Source organism: Oncorhynchus keta, unplaced genomic scaffold (genome assembly GCF_023373465.1).
Source record: "Oncorhynchus keta strain PuntledgeMale-10-30-2019 unplaced genomic scaffold, Oket_V2 Un_contig_5916_pilon_pilon, whole genome shotgun sequence".
NCBI classification, from domain to species: domain Eukaryota; kingdom Metazoa; phylum Chordata; class Actinopteri; order Salmoniformes; family Salmonidae; genus Oncorhynchus; species Oncorhynchus keta.
The window spans coordinates 756,331-781,713 of record NW_026288583.1 but is presented as its reverse complement, the minus strand read 5'-3'; the positions used below and the strand labels follow the sequence as shown (position 1 = coordinate 781,713).

At 40.4% G+C, this 25,383-nt stretch overlaps 1 protein-coding gene across 4 annotated transcripts; it reads left to right on the top strand.

The window, feature by feature from the left end:
- Positions 1-263: 263 nt before the first annotated feature.
- Positions 264-21,847, top strand: LOC118362804 (zinc finger protein 271-like). Of its 4 annotated transcripts, XM_035743427.2 has the most exons (4): positions 264-395; positions 530-602; positions 17,501-18,237; positions 18,640-21,847. In XM_035743427.2, the coding sequence occupies exons 3-4, from the start codon at positions 17,667-17,669 to the stop codon at positions 21,468-21,470; spliced, it is 3,402 nt and encodes a 1,133-aa protein (XP_035599320.1). In that variant the 5' UTR covers positions 264-395; positions 530-602; positions 17,501-17,666; the 3' UTR covers positions 21,471-21,847. The 4 variants fall into 4 exon arrangements, with proteins under 4 accessions (XP_035599320.1, XP_035599322.1, XP_052366583.1 ...); XM_035743429.2 differs by having other exon boundaries at positions 318-602; positions 17,501-17,566; XM_052510623.1 differs by having other exon boundaries at positions 318-602.
- Positions 21,848-25,383: the final 3,536 nt, after the last annotated feature.

The window sequence follows — 25,383 nt, the reverse complement described above, 5'->3', positions numbered from 1 at the left end:
CAGGATGTGTTAAGTGGTGATGTCAGTGTGATGGCATTAGGTAGGAATAAATACATTTAATTAGTGGAGAAGGGGGGTGTTCATTTTATTTTATATAATTTTGAAATGAGTGAGTATAGTGCTAGATTATAGGGTATTTATTTAGTATTGTTCACCTAATACATTTTTTGCACTATTGGTTAGAGCCTGTAAGTAAGCATTTCACTGTTGTATTCCGCGCACGTGACAAATAAACTTTGATTTGATTTTTCAAGTAAAGTAGAAGGGAGTTGTACTCCAGTCTAGTAGGTGGCGGTAATGCAACAAATTGGATGCCAACTGCCGTTAAATCTCATAGAAGAAATGCAGTGACGTCCCAAGGATCCCGTATAGATATTGCCACTAACTACCACAGAGTAATAACCTCACCAGTATTACCATTTCTCATCTTAAAATGATTTAAACGTAACCACACTGCTAGCATTATGACTAACCTTGAATTAAGACCAAAAAAAAACAAATTATTCTTTTCAATCATGTTTACGTATAGCCAATGTTGACTTTGTGGCAACCGCATCCAGGCCAGCGTCTTCAGAGAGAAGGCAGTTTTCTTGGAGAAGCAGGTATGTAAAAAGGTCCGATTTTGGTTCATATAATTTGTTCACCTTTTAAATACATTGCTAATGTTGCTTTGTCAGGAGAAGTCGAATGTCTTAGTCCTGAAATGTACCTACAAATGAGAAACGCGCGCACGCGGTCCAAAGTATGTGCATTGTTCGAATCACTTGCAGCTAGCTACGGTAACGTTAGCTAGCAAGAGAACGCCAAACGAACTATATCGCTAGTTAGCCAGTATTGCTAAACAGCTAGGCAATTGAACCTTGAAAAGACAATGATTACAAATATTTTACTTTTCAGCATGGTAGCGTTTATACATTCTCAAATCGTCAAGCTTGTGAGTGAAAATAACCTACTTAGCGTCTCGTTATGGAACGTCGTTTGGGTCTTTGTGTGTCAAAACACTATTTCACGTGTCAAATAAGGTTTTAATTTATTTGACAAGTCAAATAACACAATTGTATTATAGAATAGAATGTTTGTGCTGAATTTGCATGTGCAAGCCAAGCGCCACCATTACGATCAATGTCAAAGCTGTACAATACCGCGTTGGTAATAAGGCATTATTTGTTCGTCTGTGTGAGCATTTGAAATTAGATCAGGATCAAACGATACAGATGTTATAAGCAACCAGTCTGAAAACAAACAGTAGAAACTGCAATCATTTTCAATATTCTTAGCAATGATTTAGGAATCCATGTGAGTAAGTATTAGCTAGGTAGTCACTTGTTCTCCTATTGAAATAACTAGCTAGTCCGACACTTAACCCTGATGCCCAAAACGAACTTTATAAGCAGCCAGCAAGCGTCATTTGTCTACTATACAATGGTTTGACTTGACCGGATTATGTTGTGACGCTAGCCACAATAGTTAACCACAATAGTGGAATTTGCAGTTCGCCTTTAAAATAAAAGTCCCTCTTTGAAATTGATGCATACGGTTACAATTGGTGAAATCAGGCCATATTTAGACTTGATCATGTTAAACATGGTTGGAATGTGGAGCAATAAAATAGGGGTATCGGTCTACTTGGTGACACCCAGAGAACACAACTGTGAAGAGTTCACGGAAATATTAGCGTTGTAGGTTATTGCGGGACTTTGTGTCAGTTTATTGTGCATATTGACATTCATTCATATTGCACTGTACAGCCTTTAGCCCATCTTATTGATCTCCAATCGTTAGGTATCAGCCTACACAGTACCCTAGTGCTTTTTTCCCCAAAGTCCTTGAGTTATCAGGCTCAAACCATCCACGTTGTATTGTTTTTTTCCTCTGGAATAGTGTTCAATACACACAGTAGGTTGACTGGTACAATAAATGTGGCTAAATTAAAAATGTTTTGGTCACATACACATACGCAGATGTTATTGCGAGTGTAGTGAAATGCTTGTGCTGCTAGTTCTGACAGTGCAGCAATATCTAACAAGGAATCTAACAATTCTTCAACAACTACATAATACTCCTTAATACACAGATCTAAGTAAAGGAATAAGAATATATAAATATATGGATGAGCAGAGCGGCATAGGCAAGATGCAATAGATGGTATAAAATACAGTATATCCATATATAAGATGAGTAATGCAAGATATGTAAACATTATTAAAGTGACTAGTGATCCATTTATTAAAGTGTCCAATGATGTTGAGTCTGTATGTAGGCAGCAGTCTCTCTGTGTTAGTGATGGCTGTTTAACAGTATGATGGCCTTGAGATAGAAGCTGTTTTTCAGTCTCTCGGTCCCAGCTTTGATGAACCTGTACTGACCTCGCCTTCTGGATGGTAGCGGGGTGAACAGGCAGTGGCTCGGGTGGTTGTTGTTCTTGATGATCTATATGGCCTTCCTGTGACATCGGGTGCTGTAGGTGTCCTGGGGTGCAGGTAGTTTGCCCCCGGTGATTTCATAGTCCCGCGATAAGAGCTACAACGCTAATGTTCTCTCGGTGTCATTGAATAGACTGATACCCCATGTCATTGATCCACAATCCATAGGTAAGGTGGGGCATACTTACTTAAGTATGCCCCCCAATTCAATTCTGAAGTCTAATACATTCAGTGTGATTTCAACAGATTTATGTCAAAATAACAAATTGTCTTTTGTTGAATTTATATAAGAACATTCCAACCTCGTTTAGCATGATCTTTTCCATTATGGCATGATTCCACTGTTTGTGTTATTTGCATGACTTTCATTGAGACTTATTTTGAAGGCAAAAAAGATTTAGATGCAAGTGGCTGTTCCACTGGATGTCATAAGGTGTATGCACCAATTTGTAAGTCGCTCTGGATAAGAGCGTCTGCTAAATGACTTAAATGTAAATGTAAGGCAAATCGCAAATTTCACTTGTGGCTAGCTCCACATAGGTGGGTCTGACCACCATTAATCAAATAAGAACGGAGTTATAAATTAGGGGTATTTTAGATGATGACACTTAACTAGATAGCTAGCTAACTATAGCTACTGAAACATATGTCGTTTTGCTATGTTTTTGGGGAAGAACATTGCTTGCATCCATCAGCTAGCTAGCTTTTTTACAACCAGCACTGTCCAAAGCTTGCAGAAGTGTCCAGCGCCAGACTATTTTACCAGCATCATAGCATACATATCGGTGAATCGTTGTGACATACGAGTGAGAGTGTAATAACTACGTCAAATGAATTAATGTGATAAATTGGTTCACCAATCCTGATTGGTTAACAAGCTTATTTGACACTTCATAGTGTTATGTGATGTGTATGTTTTTTGACACTGAAATACCCAAACGGCGTTCCATATCTAGTTCCAGTGTTGTCTCGATTTATATATAACATACTAAGTTAGTTAGCTAGCTACAGTAGTTCAAAACCAAAGGGTAGGCAATGCTGGAGGGCAGGTAGTTTGCCCCTGGTGATGCGTTGGGCAGACTGTGACACCCTCTGGAGAGCCTTGCAGTTGTGGGCGGTGCAGTTGCCATACCGGGCGGCGATGTGATGAATCTTGTTGAATCTTATGTTCATACAAATATTTACACATGTTAAGTTTGCTGAAAATAAACGCAGTTCACAGTGAGAGGACATTTATTTTTTGTTTCTGAGTTTACATTGTCTACTATTATTGTTGAGCCATATGTTCTCAATTTAAAAACGGTATGTAAATAGTGTGAGTTAAGCTATTCTCTACTTCAGATGCAATGCCCATATACCTAATGCCATTATACTGTAAGTCATTGGTTCCCAACGGTCCATGTCAACTAAGTATCAGTTCCCATTCCGGTTCTCATTCAGTTCTCATTCCTCTTTTCAAAATCATGGGAAGGCTTTTCACTAGATGTTGGAACATTCCTGCGGGGACTTGCTTCCATTCACCCAGGAGCATTAGGGAGGTCGGACACTGATGTTGGGCGATTAAGTCCTAGCTCTCAGTCAACATTAAAATACATCCCAAATGTGCTCAATGGGCTTGAAGTCGGGGCTCTGCAGGTCGGTAAAGTTATTCTACACTGATCTCAAAGAACATTTCTGTATGGACCTTACTTTATGCACAGGGGCATTGTCATGCTGAAACAGGAAAGGGCCTTCCTCAAACTGTTGCCACAAAGTTGGAAGCACAGAATTTTCTGGAATGGCATTGTATGCCCTACCGTTAAGATTCCACTTCCACCCTTATTCCTCCTCCACCAAACTTTACAGTTGGCACAATGCATTGGGGCAGGTAGTGTTCTCCTGGCATCCGCTAAACCCAGATTTGTCCTTCGGGCTGCCAGATGGTGAAGCGTGATTCATCACTCCAGAGACTGCGTTTCAGCTGTTCCAGATTCCAATGGTGGCGAGCTTTATACCACTCCCAGCTGACGCTTGGCATTTCCCATCGCGATCTTAGGCTTGTGTGCGGCTGCTCAGCCATGGAAACCCATTTCATAAAGCTTCAGACGAACACTTCTTGTGCTGACGTTGCTACCAGAGGCAGTTTGGAACTCTAGTGAGTGTTGCAACCGAGGACAGACAATTTTTTACGTGCTTCAGCGCTCGGCGGTCCCGTTCTGTGAGCTTGTGTGGCCTACCACTTTGTGGCTGTGCTGTTGTTGCTTCTGACGTTTCCACTTCACAATAACAGCACTTACAGTTGACTGGGACTACTCAAGCAGGGCAGAAATTTGAGGAACTGACTTGTTGGAAAGATGGTATTTTATGATTGTGCCGCATTGAAAGATACCGAGCAATTCAGTAAGGCCGTTCTACTGCCAATGTTTGTCTATGGGGATTGCATGTCTGTGTGCTCTGTTTTATACACCTGTCAGCAATGGGTGTGGCTGACATCCATACATTTCAAGCGGTGTCCACGTGTGTGTGTGTGTACACTACCGCTCAAGTTTCTTTTAGGACACCTACTCATTCATGTGTTTTTCTTTATTTTTACTGTTTTCTAAATTGTAGAATAATAGTGAAGACATCAAAACTATGAAATAGCACATATGGAATCATGTAGTAACCAAAAAAGTGTTAAAAAAATCAAAATATATTTGAGATTCTTCTTTGCCGTGACGACACCTTTTAACCTCTCTGAACCACCCATACCGGATCCGGGATAATTGTCATCAGCAACGCTGAATAGCATAGCGCCACAGACAAATAATATTACTAGAAAATATTCATGAAATCACAAGTGCAATATTGCAAAACACCCAGTCTCAGATTTTGAAATTATGCTTTACAGCGAAAACAATACAAGCGTTTGTGTAAGTTTATCGATCGCTCGACAAAACAATAAGTACACTTAGCATCAGGTAACTTGGTCACGAAAATCAGGAAAGCAATCAAATTAATTGTTTACCTTTGCTCTTCGGATGTTTTCACTCACAAGACTCTCAGTTAGACAACAAATGTTCCTTTTGTTCCATAAAGATAGTTTTTATATCCAAATACCTCCGTTAGTTTAGTGCGTTATGCCCAGGAATCCGGTCACGACAAGCAGACACAAATTCCAAATTATATCCATAATGTCCACAGAAACATGTCAGACATTTTTTCTAATCAATCCTCAAGGTGTTTTTCAAATATCTATTTGATAATATATCAACCGGGACAGTTGGCTTTTCACTAGGACCGGGAGTAACTAGGGAAATTGTGTCACTTCTCTTGCGTTCTGTGCAAGCAGTCAGGGTATATACAGCAGTTCTGTACCACCTGGCTCGTTGCGAACTGTGTGAAGACCATTTCTTCCTAACAAAGACCGTAATTAATTTGACATACATTGCACAACCTTCAATGATAACAGCAATATTTCAACTTACAATAAATACGTAACTGTTCCGTATTTCACTGAAAGAATAAACATTTTGTTTTCGAAATGATAGTTCCGCATTTGACCATATTAATGACCAAAGGCTCATATTTCTGTGTTATTATAATTAAGTCTATGATTTGATAGAGCAGTCTGACTGAGCGGTGGTAGGCAGCAGGCTCGTAATCATTAATTCAAACAGCACTTTTGTAGCTAGCTCTGCAATGGTTGTTTGATAGACTTTTTTTGCTATATTTCATTTACGATTAATTGAAAATTATACTTTTGAATCGGCAAAAAGGCTATTTTTATACAATGGATGTATGGCTTTTCTTATTAATCTCCTTGAGAACCATTTAGGGTCCAAGTAAAACTTTTGAATAAGTGAAGCTTTTAGAGAGAGGTTTCGTGCATTTATATTTAATAATCTCAACACAACCAGTTCATATTCACGATATAGATAGGCACGCTTTATTTGGTCTGGTTTAGCGTCCCAGATAAAGCAAAATATTTTTTTGCTCATATGATTTGAAAAACTAATCGGGAGTAGGCAGTGCCGTAAGTGAGTTAACAGATCTGACTAAGGAGTTAATCAGGGCGATATTCCCATAAATAGACAGATATTTGTCTATTTTTACAAGTTTTCTATTGAAATTCATTGTGCAGAGCTTATTTAAATATTTTGTTATAGGAATACCAAGTATGTCTACTTCACCAACAGCCCATAGGTAAACTGCGGAGTAATGTATAAGTTACTCCAACACGTAATATTGTACACTTATCATCATTAGACTTCATATGATGATTGGCATCTAACTATCATGATAATACCACAACTGGCTTCAGGTCATATTTCAATCACCAACGTGGGTATAACCAATGAGGAGATGGCATGTGGGTATCTGCTTCTATAAACCACTGAGGAGATGGGAGAGGCAGGACTTGGCAATGCAGACGCTTGTTGGCGTGTGCGAGCAGTGTGGGTGCAAAGATTGAATAACATGTACATTTATTTTGCAACGCACAGGACGCGAGCGGTGGTCGTCGGCATGTCATGCTCTCTTTGAGCATTTAAATGGCCATTGATAAAATTCTATTGTGTTCGTTGTCTGTAGCGTATGCCTGCCCGTACCATAACCCTGCCTCCACCATGGGACGCTCTGTTTACAACGTTGACATCAGCAAACCGCTTGCCCAAACGATGCCGAACACGCCATCTGCCCGGTACACTTGAAACCCAGGATTCATCCGTGAAGAGCACACTTCTCCAGCGTTCCAGTGGTCATCGAAGATCAGCATTTGCCCACTGAAGTAGGCCGGATGGATGTACTGACAAATTCTCTAGAATGTCATTGGAGGCGGCTTATGGTAGGGAAACGAACATTCAAATCTCTGGCAACCGCTCTGGTGGAGATTCCTTCAGTCAGCATGCCAATTGCATGCTCCCTCAACTTGAGATGTCTGTGGCGTTGTGTTGTGACAGAACTGCACATTTTAGTAGCCTTTTATTGCCCCCAGCACAAGGTGCACCTGTGTAATGATCATGAGCTGTTTATCACGAGAGCCTATAAGTGAACTTTGCCAGGTGTGCCCTTTAGCACATGCATCAGATACATATCAACCCACTAGGTGCGCAAACAAAGGTGCCAACACTTGATAAGTAGTGCATAAACTATTGTAAAGGATTAATTTCATGAATAAATATGAATTTAAATGTATCAATATAAAAAAATTACAACAATAGTTATTTGTTGAGTAAAGTATGTTTTGTATAATTTCTACAAAGTCCTAGAAAAAATGTAAGCCTAAAGCCTAGATTTATATAACAAGTAGTTTGTTGATTGTATCGGACTCTGTATTGTGCCCTTATACCTGTGCCTTTACGCGTTAATCAATCTCGTTTCTCTTTATGCTTCAGGTCCGCAGTTAGCGTACAGCTTCCAGGCTTTGTGTGTAAACCCACAGCAAACCGTTTTTTATTTGCGTTGTTACATGTGTGGCATAATTTCTCTGAAGCGGTTGCGTGGCTAGTCCCTCTGGGGGGAAAAAGTCCACACCGTACCTATCAGACCAAATTGACTCCACATCCATGCTCTGTCCCATGTACGGTTTTATTTTCTGTGCACGTGACGACAGCACAATCTCTGATATGCTGCAACATCTGCATGTCACAAACTCGTCACACTTTTTCACCCGAACCGTGCCATCCTAGACTCCTGTCTCACGGTGGCAGTTGGGATCACTGTCTCAGTTAGCTCCCGCTTTTTTTTTTTTTTTTTTTTTTTTGGTGAAGCTCAGGCGTTGGAGGCGGAGGCTCCGTCAACATCAGAATCAGATGAAGACTCTTCATCAGCAATGTCGATTTCAAGCTCGAATCCTATCCTCCATCTGACTCCAACTCATCTAAATTCTGCAGCTAGTGCGTCCATTCGTTTGGTTCAGCTTGCCGTTTGACTCTCCGAGGAGGAATTCCTTGCCATTTCCAGCCTTTCATAATAAAATAGACTGCCCTCAATTCTTTATTACACTATTGTTCTAAATTCAATCACCCTCTTCATCATGCTCATCATTCAGTTAATTTAAGTGACCTGCACCATTATCAGTTTCTATCGCCCATTTGACCATTGATGACAGAATAGCATATTTTTATTTTATTATGTTTTTGCTTAGTAGCCAGAGCGGTCATGTGCTGAATGCATGGACAGCATGGATATTCTTAGAAAAAGTGACATTTTGGAAATGGAGCTGCACCTCCAAGAATTTCAATATTATTGTCAATTTAATCCTGTCTGTAGGCTAACTCTTATGTGTGAAATTAGTTTCTGTATAATTTAGATGAAGTTTCGATGGGCCGGCTGTGCAGGCTGACTGGCATTTGTTTTGTTTCCCGCTCATCAACTTGGATAGTCAAGGATATGTTTTGCATTATTCCAAAGGCCTACTGCAACACACATCATGTTTTTGGTTCCCTTCACATTCGATGTGTAATAGTTACAGTAAATAAGTGGCTTAACAGCTTCTTTTTCCAGAGCGGTCAAATGATTTGCTGCTGATATAGGCATAACACAAACTAATCATTACACTTGTCTTTCTAATTTAAACAAACCTCTTCACCCTCATTGTTCAGTTATGAAGTAAGGTGCACAATTATTGCCCATTCATCCATGTGTCATTCAGTGAAGAGAAAGAGATGCCCCTGGCTGGGTACCAACGTCCTACAGCACAATTTTCTCAGTGGGTTAAGTTGCGAATAAGTGTGACCGCTAATACTTTTCTGTCTGTGATTTTCAAAATTCTCACATACAAACATCTAGGAAAAGTCAGATAAGGAGCAGGACATGGCTTTGAATTTTTTTTCAATGACAAAGAAAAATGTATTTACAAATGTCATAGGTCTATGGCGGTTCTAGTGTTAATCAGCTTCTTGATATGCCACACCTCTCAGGTGGCTGAATTATCTTGGCAAAGGAGTAACAGGGATGTAACCAAATTTGTGCACACAATTTGAAAGAAATAAGCTTTTTGTGCATATGGAACATTTCTGTGATCCTTTGTCAGCTCTTGAAACATGGGACCAACACTTTACATGTTGCATTTTTTCTTTTTTAAAATTCGTTATAGAATCAAGATGTTTATTTGTCTCTCTGTGACTGCTGATAACTTAAGAACAAAGTTTACTACAAATACAATGTCCCAATGTCTTTGCAATTGTTACAAACAAGCACATGATAGAAAGGTGCTTGAAATGAAAAATGGATAGCTGTCTTAAAGATGAATAGCCTACTATAGTATAGGCTACATAGGCCTTTATATTGCCGTCATATTGAAATCAGTTTTAGTTCTATTTAGCAGAGGATGCTCTGATGAAGGCATAACTGCCAAAACGCTTTAGCCTACCAGACCGAAAATAAAAAGTGCTTTGCACTTCACAAAATAGATAGCATCATGAGGAATTAAAATTATGTGGATGTTTTGAAGCAACATCTCAAGATGTAAGTCAGGAAGTTAAAGCTTGTTTGCAAATTGGTCTTCCAAATGGACAATGACCCCAAGCATACTTCCAAAAATGAAGCAAAATGGCTTAAGGACAACAAAGTCAGGGTATTGGAGTGGCCATCACAAAGCCCTGACCTCAATCCGATTTAGAAAATTTGTGGGCAGAACTGAAAAAGCGTGTGCGAGCAAGGAGGCCTACAAACCTGACTCGGTTACACCACCTCTGTCTGGAGGAATGGGACAAAATTCACCCAACTTATTGTGGGAAGCTTGTGGAAGGCTACACGAACATTTGACCCAAGTTAAACAATTTAAAGGCAATGCTACCAAGTACCAATTGAGTGTATGTAAACTTCTGACCCACTGGGAATGTGATGAAAGAAATGAAAGATGAAATAAATCATTCTCTCTACTATTCTGACATGTCACATTCTTAAAATAACGTGGTGATCCTAACTGACCTAAGACAGTGCATTTTTACTAGGATTAAATGTCAGGAATTGTGAAACTGATTTTAAATGTATTTGGCTAAGGTGTATGTGAATGTCCGACTTGAACTGTCGATTTTGTTTTTTTAATTTCCATATCTGTGCATAAAAAAAAAATATCCACTGCAATCTCAAGCATTTATTTTACTGACACAAAAAGATACCACGTGTCTAGAATATTTTGTTTTGTCGACTTTTGTTAAGTTTACCAACACATTTTCTGTTTCCATCAAGCCTGTCGTAACGACATGTTTTATCTAAGCTACTTTACTCAGCATAAAAAAACTTGGATGGAAACTTGGTTACAGTCACATGGCAGAGCACCCAGGTAATAAAGTTAGACCGCACTTGTTACCCACTACACAATATATTAAAGGCATATCTGCACCAAAACAAAGTACACATGGCAGTTAGTCTTGCATATAGGGAAAGACATACACAAATCATATGAATACACCCTGAACTTTACTGAAAGGTTAGGGGAGTACATTCTCATTCAAACCTGAAAACAAAACACAAGTTATATTGCTATAATAACCCTAACATTACAACATTCATTTGAGATACTGTCATGATTTATCTGGAGTTACAAAATATAATAAACAAACTGTCATTCTTCTTTCTATCATTCCTCTAATAAAGCAAATCATTTTGAGAGTAGTCCTCCAGTACCTTGAAGTTTCTTTCTGCTCTGACAATCAGGCAAATGTTAGCCTGGTTTTTTGATCTGTTTGTATAGCCAACTCCTATATGCAGCCAACTCTTAAAGTAACATGGCATGACTACAAGAATACAGTAGGAGTTTGCAAGTCATCATAAACATATATCTGGGCCCAGGCAAGCCAGATGTCTCTAGCAGGCAATGCTCACTTGCCTGTACACTGTGTGTCCTCTTACCCCTATTCTTAACATCTGGCACATTTAATAAACGGCACAATTGTCAGAAAATTGTCACTTGTCTGTCCTGCTAATTATAAACTGGGTGGTTCGGGCCCTGAATGCTCATTGGCTTACAGCCATGGTATATCAGACTGTTTACCACGGGTATGACAAAAATAAGTTTTACTGTTCTAATTAAGTTGGTTACCACCTTGCACATGCTGCTATAAACTGATCTAATTACAGTATGGAATTCGCAAACAAAATGTTTGTTTAAAATGTGCTAAATGCTTTGCATTGCATTTGGTTAGCTAATTTAGTAGCAAGATGGCTATCTAGCTAAGGGGTTGGCTCCTTCCAAAATCAAGCATTCGCTTGGTAACAACTGCAGAGCATCCCCTCCTGTGTCAAGAGCCTTGCTGGCTAATATTTGTATTGTGCATGCAGCAAACTGTGTAGCATTTTTTAGTTACTTGTATAGTTTGTTCAGAAAATGTTCATGGTGCTCATTAGCATTTAGTTAGCATTCTCTATGAGATGTTACATGTACTTGTTAGCATTGTTAGCCTTCGAATTACAGAGTATCAGTGGGATTTGAAAACAACACCCCTTGTGTTCCTTGCCGTTATCACCGAGTATCCTGGTATGGCACAAGGTCGGTATGACAATCTCAATACCGCCCAAGCCTACATTGCAGGTTTATTTTGACAGATTTTGAGGATTTTAAATTTAGTGGTTGTCTTCTTCAAAGTTGTTTCGGCGGGTCTCAAAAACCTAAATTAGCATGGCATTAGTTGATTTAAATGTAAGGCTTTGAAAAAAATACAATTACGCTCGGTGCTCTGACATTTCCAAGCGATACGCTTGTTTTTGTGAGAAATCTCAGAAAGGGAATTTCAAATTAATATGAAGTGAATAGGAAAATACTACATGTCTCAAACTATATCCATCTTACCTCTATTGTTTTATGTCTTGCGGATTCGAGAAGATGGCATATTCAAGGGGAAAGTGAGCCCGTCAGTTAACCAGTAGCCTTAATTCTTGCACAGAGTCAAGCCTTGTATACGCTTTACAATTTTCCAGATTTTTGACCACTTTTTCTCCATTGATTTAGATCACCCTAATTCTGGACATCCAAAAACCTTTGATTGGCTTATGATTGAGACATGAGGTTTGGACCATTAATTTTCTTAGATCATCTGCACAATTATTTCACCCAGTGGTCAAATTGTATTTTTGATTGGACACCCTGCCTGTTAGTTAACAATGTTAGATAGCTAGCTCTCTCACCAGGTGTCAAAAGTTCATTTTCTGAGTCATCTTAATTATTCAATCGGAAAAATAATAACGAACATAAACAAATTGTATAACGTTTCATACCTTAACCTCTTGCTCCTACCCGACACGCAGGCGTCCCATCTAGACATCTGGAAATGCAAATGCGCTACGCTAAATGCTAATAGCACTCGTTAAAACTCAAACGTTCATTAAAATACACATGCAGGGTACTGAATTAAAGCTACACTCGTTGTGAATCCAGGCAACAAGTCAGATTTTTTAAATGCTTTTCGGCAAAAGCATGAAGCTATTATCTGATAGCATGTAACACCCCAAAAGACCCGCAGGGGACATAAAAACAAAATAATTAGCATAGTCGGCGCTACACAAAACGCACAAATAAAATATAAAACATTCATTACCTTTGACAGTCTTCTTTGTTGGCACTCCTAGATGTCCCATAAACATCACTATTGGGTCTTTTTTTCGATTAAATCGGTCCATATATAGCCTAGATATCGATCTATGAAGACTGTGAAGGAAAAAAATGGCGTTTTATAACGTAACGTCATTTTTTTAAATTAAAAAAGTCGACGATAAACTTTCACAAAACACTTCGAAATACTTTTGTAATGCAACTTTAGGTATTAGTAAACGTTAATAAGCGATCAAATTGATCATGAGGCGATGTATATTCTATAGCTGTACGTCTGGAAATAATGTCCGGGTAAATCTCAACCAAAATATCCGGTCGGAGACCAGAAGAAAGGCGCTATCTTGTGTCCGTTTGACCAAGAAACAAATCGTAGGCAAATGACAAGACTGTTGACATCGTGTGGAAGCTGTAGGAATTGCAACCTCGGCCCCATTTAATGTGGTTCACATTCAACAATGGGTTCTAGTGGCGCATGGATATATTTTCGCATTTTCAGTGATCAGATTTTCCTGCGCTTTTCGATGAAACGCACGTTCTGTTATAGTCACAGCTGTGATTTAACCAGTTTTATAAACGTCTGAGTGTTTTCTATCCACACATACTAATCATATGCATATACTATATTCCTGGCATGAGTAGCAGGGCGCTGAAATGTTGCGCAATTTTTAACAGAATGTTCGAAAAAGTAGGGGGTAGGAGTAACACGTTAAAGGGAAACTTCACAATTGTTCTACTTCATATTCATCATCTCCAGCATCGCCCAACATCAACATATGTGAAAATTGTGTATTTCTATTTTTAGTTGTAAAAAAGATAGAGGACGATAAGTGTTTCCAGTGACCCTGGTGTGCATTGTGTGATTTTGACAAATTTTTGAGTAGGCATTGCCATTTTCACACATGTTGGGCTGGTGCTGGAGATGAATATGTTGAACAATTTTGAAATTTCCCATTTAAGGATCGGCCCCTTAAAAAAAATATATATATAAGGGCCGATCCTTAAATGGGAAATTTCAAAATTGTTCAACATATTCATTTCCAGCACCAGCCAAACACCAACGTGTGTGTGTGTGTGTGTGTGTGTGTTGTGTGTGTGTGTTGTGTGTGTGTGTGTGTGTGTGTGTGTGTGTATATAAATACATTTGTCTAAAATGACATGCTCAAATCTAACTGTCTTTAGCTCAGTACCTGAAGCAAGGACATGCATATTCTTGATAACATTAAAAAGGAAACAGTTTGTGGAAATGTGAAATTAATGTAGGAGAATATAACACATAAGATCTGGTAAAAGATAATACCAGAACATACAAACATGCTATGGTAATAAAAAATGATAGTTTACACACTCCCAGGAATGTCATACATGATGGATTGTTAGCTTCACTACAGAACATACATTAACCTTCCCACATCTAGATGGCCGGGGTGGAGCCAGAGACTGCAGGGGGTTCAAACTGTAGAACCCAGTAACTACGTTTCCTACATTTTAATATAAAAATGGATTTTAACAATCAAAACTATGCTCCATTTTATCTATGTGACCCTCAGGATGACAAATCAGAGGAAGATTACTGAATGTAAGTATGTTATTTACCTTCAGAAGTGAATGTATCAAACCAGTTGCTGTTTTATTGTTGTGCACTATCCTCAAACAATAGCATAGTCTTTTTTTGCTCTAATAGCTATTGTAAATTGGACACTGCAGTTAGATTAACAAGAATTTAAGCTTTCTGCCTATTTTAAGACATGTCGATGTCCCAGAATTGACTGTTTGAGCATACCTCAAACATCCTCAAATAAACGTTGTTCAAAGTACTACAAATATTTATGTTTATCTTAAATGCGTGTTTTAGTATTAGTGGATTAATACATCTCTTTGCTTAGCTTGACTTCTGTTTCCCTTGAAGCTGCATCAATATTTGCAACTAAAGGTGGTAACATCTCTCTTGGAGCTGATTCTTTGTCATTATTGTGAAATAATTGTAAAGTTACGATTTTAATGGAGAAAGCTGTTCCCGAGAGCAGTCTTGCTTTTCAGTCCTCTCTGTATCAACACATGCACAATGACGCACTTATGAACTATCTCTCTACATGGTGAATTTAGCATCGAATAGCCCCTGCGATATGCAACTTTTCAGGGAAGTCAGGAACCAATATACTCAGTCAGTTAAAACGCTAAGGCTAGCTTTTTAAAACAGAAATTTGATTCTAGCACTAATTCTAAAAAGTTTTGGGACACTGTAAAGGCCATGGAGAAAAAGAGCACCTCCTCCCAGCTGCCCACTGCACTGAGGATAGGAAACACTGTCACCACCGATAAATCTACGATAATCGATCATTTCAATATGCATTTTTCTTTGGCTGGCCATACTTTCCACCTTGCTACCCCTGCCAACATCTCAGCACCCCCTGCAGCAACTTGCCCAATCCCCCCCCAGCTTCTCCTTCACCCAAATCCAGACAGCTGATGTTCTGAAAGAGCTCCAAAATCTGGATCCCTACAAATCAGCCAGGCTCGACTGTCTGGACCCTCTATAAAATGATCTGCCGAAATTGTTGCAACCCCTATTATAACTGTTTTATATATGATAACTATTACTAGCCTATTCAACATCTCATATCATCTGTGATTCCCAAAGATTGTAAAGCTGCCGTGGTAAAGCTGCCGTGGTCATCCCCCTCTTCAAAGGGGGAGACACTATAGACCCAAACTGTAATAGACCTATATCCATCCTGCTCTGCCTTTCTAAAAATCTTTGAGTTAACAGATCACCGACCATTTCGAATCCCACTGTACCTTCTCCACTATGCAATCTAGTTTCTGAGCTGGTCATGGGTGCACCTCACCCACGCCAAAGGTTCAAAATTATATAATGATAAAAGACAGTGCTGTGCAGCAGTCTTCATCGACCTGGCCAAGGCTTTCGACTCTCAATCACCGCGTTCTTATCTGCAGACTCAACAGCCTTGGTTTCTCAAATGACTACCTTGCTTGGTTCACTAACTACTTCTCAGAGTTCAGTGTGTCAAATCGGAGGGCCTGTTGTCAGGTCATCTGGCAGTCTCTATGGGGGTGCCACAGGGTTCAATTCTCGGGCCAACTCTTTTCTCTGTATATATCAATGATGTCGCTCTTGCTGTTGGTGATTCTCTGATTCACATCTACACAGACGACACCATTCTGTATAACTCTGACCTTTCTTTGGACACTGTGCTAACAAACCTCCAAATTAGCTTTAACGCCATAACACTCCTTCCGTGGCTTCCAACTGCTTTTAAATGCTAGTAAAACTAAGTGCATGCTCTTCAACCGATCGTTGCCCGCACCCTCCCACCCAACTAGCATTAGAATATGTGGACAACTACAAATACCGAGGTGACTGATTAGACTCTCCATCCAGACTCACATTAAGCATCTCCAATCCGAAATTAAATCTAGAATCGGCTTCCTATTTCACAACAAAACCACCTTCACTCATGCTGCCTAACATAACCTTGTAAAACTGACTATCCTACCGATCCTTGACTTCGGCGATGTCATTTACAAAATAGCCCCCAACACTCTACTCAGCAAATTGGATGTAGTCAATCACATTGCCATCCGTTTTGTCACCAAAGCCCCATTTACTACCCACCACTGTGACCTATTAGCTCTTGTTGGCTAGCCCTCGCTACATATTCGTTGCCAGACCCACTGGCTCCAGGTCATCTATAAGTCTTTGCTAGTTAAAGCCCCGCCTTATCTCAGCTCACTGGTAACCATAGCAACACCCACCCATAGCACACGCTCCAGCAGGTATATTTCAGTGGTCATCCCCAAAGCCAACACTTTCTTTGGCTGCCTTTCCTTCCAGTTCTCTGCTGCCACTGGAACGAATTGCAAAAATCACTGAAGTTAGACTTATATTTCCCTCTCTAACTTTAAGCATCAGCTATCAGAGCAGCTTACCAATCACTCTACCTGTACATAGCCAATCTGTAAATAGCACACCCAACTACCTCATCCCCATATTATTACTTACCCTCTTGCTCTTTTGCACCCCAGTATCTCTACTTGCACATCCTCATCTGCACATCTATCACTCCAGTGTTAATGCTAAATTGTAATTATTTTACCTCAGGCCTACCTCCCTACTCTTCTACATTTGCACAAACTGGACATAGATTTTTCTATTGTGTTATTGACTACATTTGTTTAACTGTTGTTTGTCACATGACCAACAGCATTCTTTTGGGGTATACCAAATCGGAAAGTACTGGTATGTTCCATCTTTTTCGGGAAACTGGGCACTGGTGTTTTGAATTTCGCCAATTAGCCCACTGTTTGATGATGTGATTAAATCAGATGTGATGGTTGACACAACCTTATAGTTGCCTACCTGTGGCACTCCAGGAACAAGTCCAATAAATATTGTTTTAAACAATGTTACTGTTTCGGTGGAAAGCTTGTGGTGCCATTCAGTAAACATTTTGTATTTGTTTACCTTAAGCTCATACAGTGTCAGTGGGGAACAAGTGGAGGCAGGCTGATTTTCATTCCCCTTCTGTGTGTGATTTTATTTCAGGAGAGCGAGGACATGTCCTAGATAAGTTCTGGGCACCCTGGAGGCAACACTCAGCTTTATTTTCATGTGAGCATCAGCACATATCACAAGGGAAGTGAGCAAAGTGTCCGAGACAAGCAAAAGCTTGCTGTCTAACCGGTCGTGGTTGTGACGTGAGTAGGGCAATATGACTCGGGAGAGGGAAACATTGTTGGATGAAATTGAACTGAGTTTATATACTTTATCTGAGGACAATTTACATTACTTGTGCGACCGTTGTGGAATAGGGGGCAAGGATGGATCAGAAGTCACAGGAAAGAGTCAACGCTCATTGCGTCGTATAGTAGGGGAGTATTGTGAAAATGTAATCATAATGGATTCAGAGGACCAGGGAATCTCTCAGTTACTCCAACTGAAAGAAGACATCAAAGGAATACAGAAAGATGCTAGCAATGTGCCAACAAGTCCCAGCCAGTCAGCGACTGTAGAGGTGGACAGCTCACAAGCAAGCTGCGATGGTGAACCGAATGAGGGAGGCGTTTGGCTACCGAACAACAGGCAGTTGGCGGATCCAGCTCCAGAGTGGCTCATTATACCCCAGCAGAGGGAGTCACTGGTTCCTAGTTGTGACAGTGGAGCCCAGTCGTTACAGCAGGATGCAACACTGCTGCTGGAGGACTGCAGGTTTATGCTGGGGCAGAGATTCAACATCAAAGTAGAAAAGGAGGAGGATATGATTTCAGTCTTTGCTAATGCAGGTATGAACAGACAGATTGTATTAAAGATCCACTGAAAGTGGTAATGACGTCACATTGGACTTGAGAGCACAATTGATATTATCATGCAAAGTTGATATTGTGGAAAGAAGTGGAGGGCACTTAACCAATGTAAGTTGAGGTGCGACCCCCCCCCCCAAAACAATGTGCATTGAAATGGAAAAAAGTGCACACTCGCTCATCATTAACATATTTTATTTAAACAGTTAAAGCTTGATGTTCAGATGAAGTTCATTGAATAAGGCTGAAACATCAATCTTTTAATAGTTGTTTAATTAAATGAAAAATGAATGGTGAACGAGCTTTGCACCTCTTCCTTTCCGAAGTTGATATAGTGTAACTTGTTGCAGCTACTGACATGTTTTTCTGTTGTCATTCGTACAGGAGTGTGTCCTCCTGAGTCCTCAGACTCATCAGTGGAGGCATTGTCTACATCAGGCATGCAACACCAGGAAGTTGACAAAGGAAAGAGCCTTCAACGTAAGAAGAGCTCCACAAAACTATCACACCCTCAACGACACCTGCAGGCACATTCTAGAAAGACGTCTTCCCACTGTTCAGATAGCGATGAATGTTTCTCTTCTGTGAGTTCTTACCAATGCACTGAATGTAAGAAGAGATTCTCTAGCAATGCAGGTCTTCAAAAACACATGCGAATACATAGTGGTGAGAGGCCTTTCCAGTGCTCACAGTGTGACAAGAGTTTCATTAATAGTTCAAATCTTTATCAACACCTGCCAGTGCACTCTGGAGAGAAGCCTCACCACTGCTCTGACTGTGGGCGAACTTTCTCTACAGTGCGGTATTTAACGAAACACAAGCGGCTACATTCAGGGATTAAGCCTTTCTGTTGCCATCAGTGTGACAAGAGGTTCATCAGATCAGACCAGTTAAAAGTCCATATGATGGCACATACTGGGGAGCGGCCTTACCAATGTGGTCAGTGTGAGAAGAGTTTTAAAATGAAGTCAAATCTTAAAGACCACCTGTTATTACACAAGGTGGAGATGTCTCACCACAGCCCTGACTGTGATCAAAGTTTCTCCACTGAGGAAACTTTAAAGGAACACATGCTGTTACACACGGGAGAGAAACCTTTCCACTGTCTGCAATGCGACAAGAGGTCAAATGAGTTAAAAGATCATATGATGACTCATGAGGAGCAGCCTGATTCTCAGCCAAGTTCTGCTAATAGGTCACCAAGTTCCAGACATGAAGAACAAGAATGTCAGGAAATGTCACTTGCTGTCAAAAAAAACTCTGATCTTATTCAACACTTGCAAGTAAATTCTGGAGAAAAGCCATTCCACTGTCTGCATTGCGAGAATAGGTACAGTACTTCAGAGGAGTTGAAAGAACATATGACGATTCATGCTGACGAGCTGCCTGATTCTCAGCCTGTTTCTGAGAATAGATCAATTACCAGAAGTTTAGAAAACCAATGTCAAGAGATGGCCCATACTGTCAAAAAACCTGACCGTAGCCCTGACTATGGAACAGATTTCGCTCAACAAGACAACCTGACAGAACACCAACAAACACACACCGGGAAAAAGTCTCACCACTGCCCTGAATGTGGGAAAAAATACCATAGCGCTTCACATTTCAAAGAACACCTGCGCTCACACACTGGTGAGAGACCTTACCAGTGTTCTCAGTGTGCGAAGACTTTCACAAAACAAATACATCTTAAGCGGCATCTGTCCTCACACTCTGGAGAGAAACTTTACCATTGTGAAAATTGCCATTTATATTTCCCAAATGCATTGGAATTGAAAAGACACAAGCACACTGGAAAGAAGCCTCACCAATGCTCTGTCTGTAGTGTTAGTTTCCATTTATTAGAAGATCTAAAAGCACATGAAAGGATTCACACAGAGAATCCTCACCACTGCTCTGACTGCGGGCGAAATTTCTCTACTGCAGGTTGTTTAAAGAAACACAAGCTGTTACATTCAGGAGAGAAACCTTTCCACTGCACACAGTGTGATAAGCGGTACACCAGAGCTGACCAGTTAAAAGATCATATGAAAATACATTCTGAAGAGAAGCCTTACCAATGCCCTGTTTGTGAGAAGAAATTCCATGATTCTAGCAAATTAAAAGTTCACCAGAGAGCAGTGCATACAGCATCTTCTTACATTTGCTCTGACTGTGGAAAGAGCTTTGCTCTACTGGGCAACCTTAATGCCCACCAGCGAACTCACACTGGGGTAAAGCCTCACCAGTGCCTCATCTGTGAAAAGAGATACTCAAAACGATCACATCTTAAAGAACATGTGCGTATACACACTGGTGAGAGACCTTACCAGTGCTCTCAGTGTGAAAAGACTTTCACAACACAAACAGGTCTTAACCATCACCTGTACACACACACTGGAGAGAAGCCCCGTCACCACTGTCCAGACTGTAACGAAAGTTTTACATCTTGGAGACCTTTTAAGAGACATAAACAACAACACACTGGAGAGAAGCCTCACCTGTGCTCTAACTGTGGTCTTACCTTCCTTATAGAAGAAGACCTAAAAGCACACGAAAGGATACACACTGGAGAGAAGCCTCACCACTGTTCTGAGTGCGGGAAAGGGTTATCTTCAGAAGGTAATTTGAAAAAACACAAGCGGTTACATACTGGAGAGAAGCCTTTTCATTGTACGCATTGTGATGAGAAGTTCACAAGATCAGATCGGTTGAAAGTTCATATTATGTCGCATAATGGAGAGAAACCATACCAATGTCCTGAATGTGAGAAAAGCTACAATAATTCCACCCAATTGAAAAATCATCAGAGAATAATACATAGACAAGATAAACCATACCTTTGCTCTGACTGTGGAAAGAGCTTTGGTAAACTAGGCAACCTTACAGACCACCAGCGAATGCATACTGGAGAGAAGCCTTATGTCTGCCCTGAGTGTGGGAAACAGTTTAGCCACGGAAAACACTTAAAGATACATCAGCGTGAACATACTGGAGAAAAACCGTATCAATGTCTTGACTGTGAGAAATGTTTCACCCGGGTAGATTATCTAAAAATACACCAGGTTACGCATAGGCCTCCTCACATGCGCTCTACTGGAGATAAACCCCATCGCTGCTCTGACTGTGGGAAGTGTTTCAGGCAGATTTCTGGCCTTAGAGCACATCAGCAAACCCACACTGGAGAATCTCTTTATGACTGTACTGGATATGAAAAGAGTTTTGTAAACCTGTAAAATCTAAACTTGTGAGAAGCCATACCACTGCTTTGACTATGGGATCAACATTTCCCAATTGGGAACCGTTTTAGGAGACACCAGGTCACAAAACACAATCATTGTCCTATCTGAATAGCTATCTAAATAGTATGATGGCCTGAACATGGAAAAGGAGTGGTAAATTATTACTATGTTACCATAGTAACTTTTACTTTGCTACCATGCTTAGATCACCTTTTGTAGTTGGCATGTGAATATACTGTTTACTTAGCGTAAGATGATGTGCAATCACAATAGATAAGCTACAATTCTCCTACTCAACTGTAACTTGAAGTGGTTTAAATGTCTGTTTGGTCAATTATTCTGATGTCAGATAATAAAGATACTTTTCCTGTGACACCCATCCAGTCCTTTCAAATGTACTGCATGGACACAGTGTAATAATTGTACCTTTTACTGGGCCGAGTCAAGTTGCACTGTTCTGGTAACACATCCATAATTGCTGGAACCGTGCTAGAAAGGATTGTGAAAATGAAATGTCAGAGCCGGTACAGGTCGGCTCTAGTGTGCATATCCTAAAGCTAAATATTATCCTAGAATGCTTGTATTATAGGGGCAGATCTAAGGATGTAGTCTCTCACAATCAATGATTGTGAAAGTTTCAATTGTGCACACTGTTAATTTCACCAGCAGATGGCAGTGTTGGCTTTGACCACATTTGAACATATCCTCTCATCCTCACTGAAAAACACTCAACCATTTATGTTTAAAGCTCATTGATTGCACATTTACTGCTATCATATTGATAACTTTATACATTTTATATTTTGTTTATTATAAGCAGAGAGGAAAATACCATCTATTTACCTGAGAACTTCAGATGGTACTGAATTAATAAACTTGAACTATTTACACAGTTCAAGTCAGTCACTTTTTATGGGTCCATAACATGTTCAAATAATCTCAGGAACACGCAGGAATCCATACTATGTGCTTCAGTTGCCCTCTGTCTCATATATCATGTTTACATTATGCCAGAAAGCAGCCTGGCAACTTTCAGACGAGGAGTATTGAGGAGGCTTTCTCTGTAGTACAGTAGGGTCTGCGTCTCATTAGTGCTCAGTAAGGTTTAGGTGAGTGAACAGCAGCCAGGGTCGAAACTCTACCCCCTGTTATCCCATTCATCAATATCCACCCCTCTCTCCCTCAAACCCATTGTAGAACAAGCCCTAACTAGCCCTGGAGCCTGGGCCCTCCATCTGAGTACAGGGCCTTGAGATCGTTTAAACAGAACATTCCACAATAACACTTGCCCCTGTTTCAGAGAGAGGCCAGGTCCGTGTGGGCTTCAAGCATTTTACTCAATGGATGATAGGATCCAGGTTCTAGATTTCTGTCTCTAGGTTGACATGGGTTGTTGTTGAGCTCAAATGATAAACTCTCCATAAACAAAATTTAGTTTACTAGGTCATGAAAATGAAACAAGGACACTGTAAAACGATTCTCCAGGCAACTTATCTGAGTCCACAGAGAATTAGTAGTTACCAAACAAGGAATAACTGCACTAGTAACACCAAAGGGAAAACATAATAGAAAGTATTGCGTGCACCAGAAAGCTTATTCTCTAGATGAGGGGAATTGAATGATCAGGGACAGTAAAGTTGCGCCAATGTTTTGAATCGCTCACATTTCTGGTAAATGGCTCTATTGACTGATCAACTTTCCTGTGTGATGCAGCTGCTTCCCTAATAACAGGACAGGGCTGGCGGCGCTGACAGATTTGCTGCCGTGTGGTTCACACCTCTGAGGAGACGGTGACACACCCGGTAGTATCACCCATCTCTGGTGCATCGTTCATGGCAGCCATTTTGGGCAGTTGTGTGGTCACTGTGGAAACTGCTGTGCCTGTGACCTCGCCATAATGCTTGAGTAAGTGAAATACTGGGTCAGTTTCCTGAGTTTATCCTGATCATGTGACCTAACCAGAAAAGACTCTGGTTAAAGTCTATAAGGCCACTGTTGTAGTGAGTTCAGCCGGCTTATACTTCATGAAAATCAGGCTAAGCACTAGACTATGGGAGAAAATAACAGTTACTGTTCCGTCTCTTTGTCATTGACTCCACCTGTTGCCCATCTCTGTTTTTGCTTAATGCCCTTGTTTGGTTTTGCCTTTAAATTGTGTGGTGAAGGCAAGAGATGTCCTGATCCTTCAAGACAATAAATCATCTTGTCAGTTTGAGTTCCTCTGGTTAAATGTCAAATCTGTTTTGTAGTGGACGGCACATGTTTTTCACATTTTTAAGGTTTGGAGCTGTGGAAATCTCCATGGAAACCTCACTGCCCCACATGGAGAAAAACTGGGATGAGGATGATGACACTTCTTCTCTCTGACTGGCCTTTATTTGATCTGGTCCGAACCAAATCTGAACCAATCATATGTTTGGTTGAAATCCGGTCCGGACCGGCCTATATGTGGCCCATTTGTGGTTCAGATTTAACATGGGAGCCAGGCTCGAATTACTGGCGCATAGAGCTTGGTAAAACTTCTACAAAGTGGGACTTGAAAGTGGTGTGGTTAAAATCGAGGCGGGAGAGGAAGCGAGCCTGCTACTGCTGTATCAGGACTTTGAAAAATGGCAAGAATCGGCAATTAGAACATTTTATTTATCACATTGACCATATTATTTCTGGGAAGCCCAATTTGACTCTGAGCTCAGACATATAAAGTTTACACGCAATAACTATTTCTAAGATGCATACTTTCAGTTTTTCAAAACTCACTTCCTTGTTTAAATCGTCCACAATGTTAGGGAGTTTCTAAGGGTAATGCTAGATGGCGACGGACTGAGAGATCAGCCAATTAAAACCGAAGGCTGGTTTCGGTGCTCCTGCCATAGAACTGGTGACAGTTTTTAAGCTTTTGAATCCATAAAATCAATTCTAGTGATTGGTATTGACCCACCTCAACCCGAGACGGCATAGCATTTCAGACGTCTTTTGTCCTCGTCTTGTCGTGTCCTGTGTGTGTGTATATATATATATATATATATATATACACACACAACTTTTTTTCACGTACATTTTATTTTTATTTTCCATCAACTAATCTTCAAAACACTCTCCTGCAACCCGCCTCACCAATTTATATTTATAAATAAGTATTAATAAGTAATTTATTTATTTATTATTGGTTTTTCAAATGATTGCCTCGCCTGGTTCACCAACTACTTCTCTGATAGTAGAGTTCAGTGTGTCAAATCAGAGGGTCTGCTGTCCGGACCTCTGGCAGTCTCTATGGGGGTGCCACAGGGTTCAATTCTTGGACCGACTCTCTTCTCTGTATACATCAATGAGGTCGCTCTTGCTGCTGGTGTCATATCAAACATCTCCAATCCAAAGTTAAATCTAGAATTGGCTTCCTATTTCGCAACAAAGCATCCTTCACTCATGCTGCCAAACATACCCTTGTAAAACTGACCATCCTACCAATCCTCGACTTTGGCGATGTCATTTACAAAATAGCCTCCAATTCCCTACTCAACAAATTGGATGCAGTCTATCACAGTGCAATCCGTTTTGTCACCAAAGCCCCATATACTACCCACCATTGCGACCTGTACGCTCTCGTTGGCTGGCCCTCGCTTCATACTCGTCGCCAAACCCACTGGCTCCATGTCATCTACAAGACCCTGCTAGGCAAAGTCCCCCCTTATCTCAGCTCGCTGGTCACCATAGCATCTCCCACCTGTAGCACACGCTCCAGCAGGTATATCTCTCTCGTCACCCCCAAAACCAATTATTTCTTTGGCCGCCTCTCCTTCCAGTTCTCTGCTGCCAATGACTGGAACGAACTACAAAAATCTCTGAAACTGGAAACACTTATCTCCCTCACTAGCTTTAAGCACCAACTGTCAGAGCATCTTACAGATTA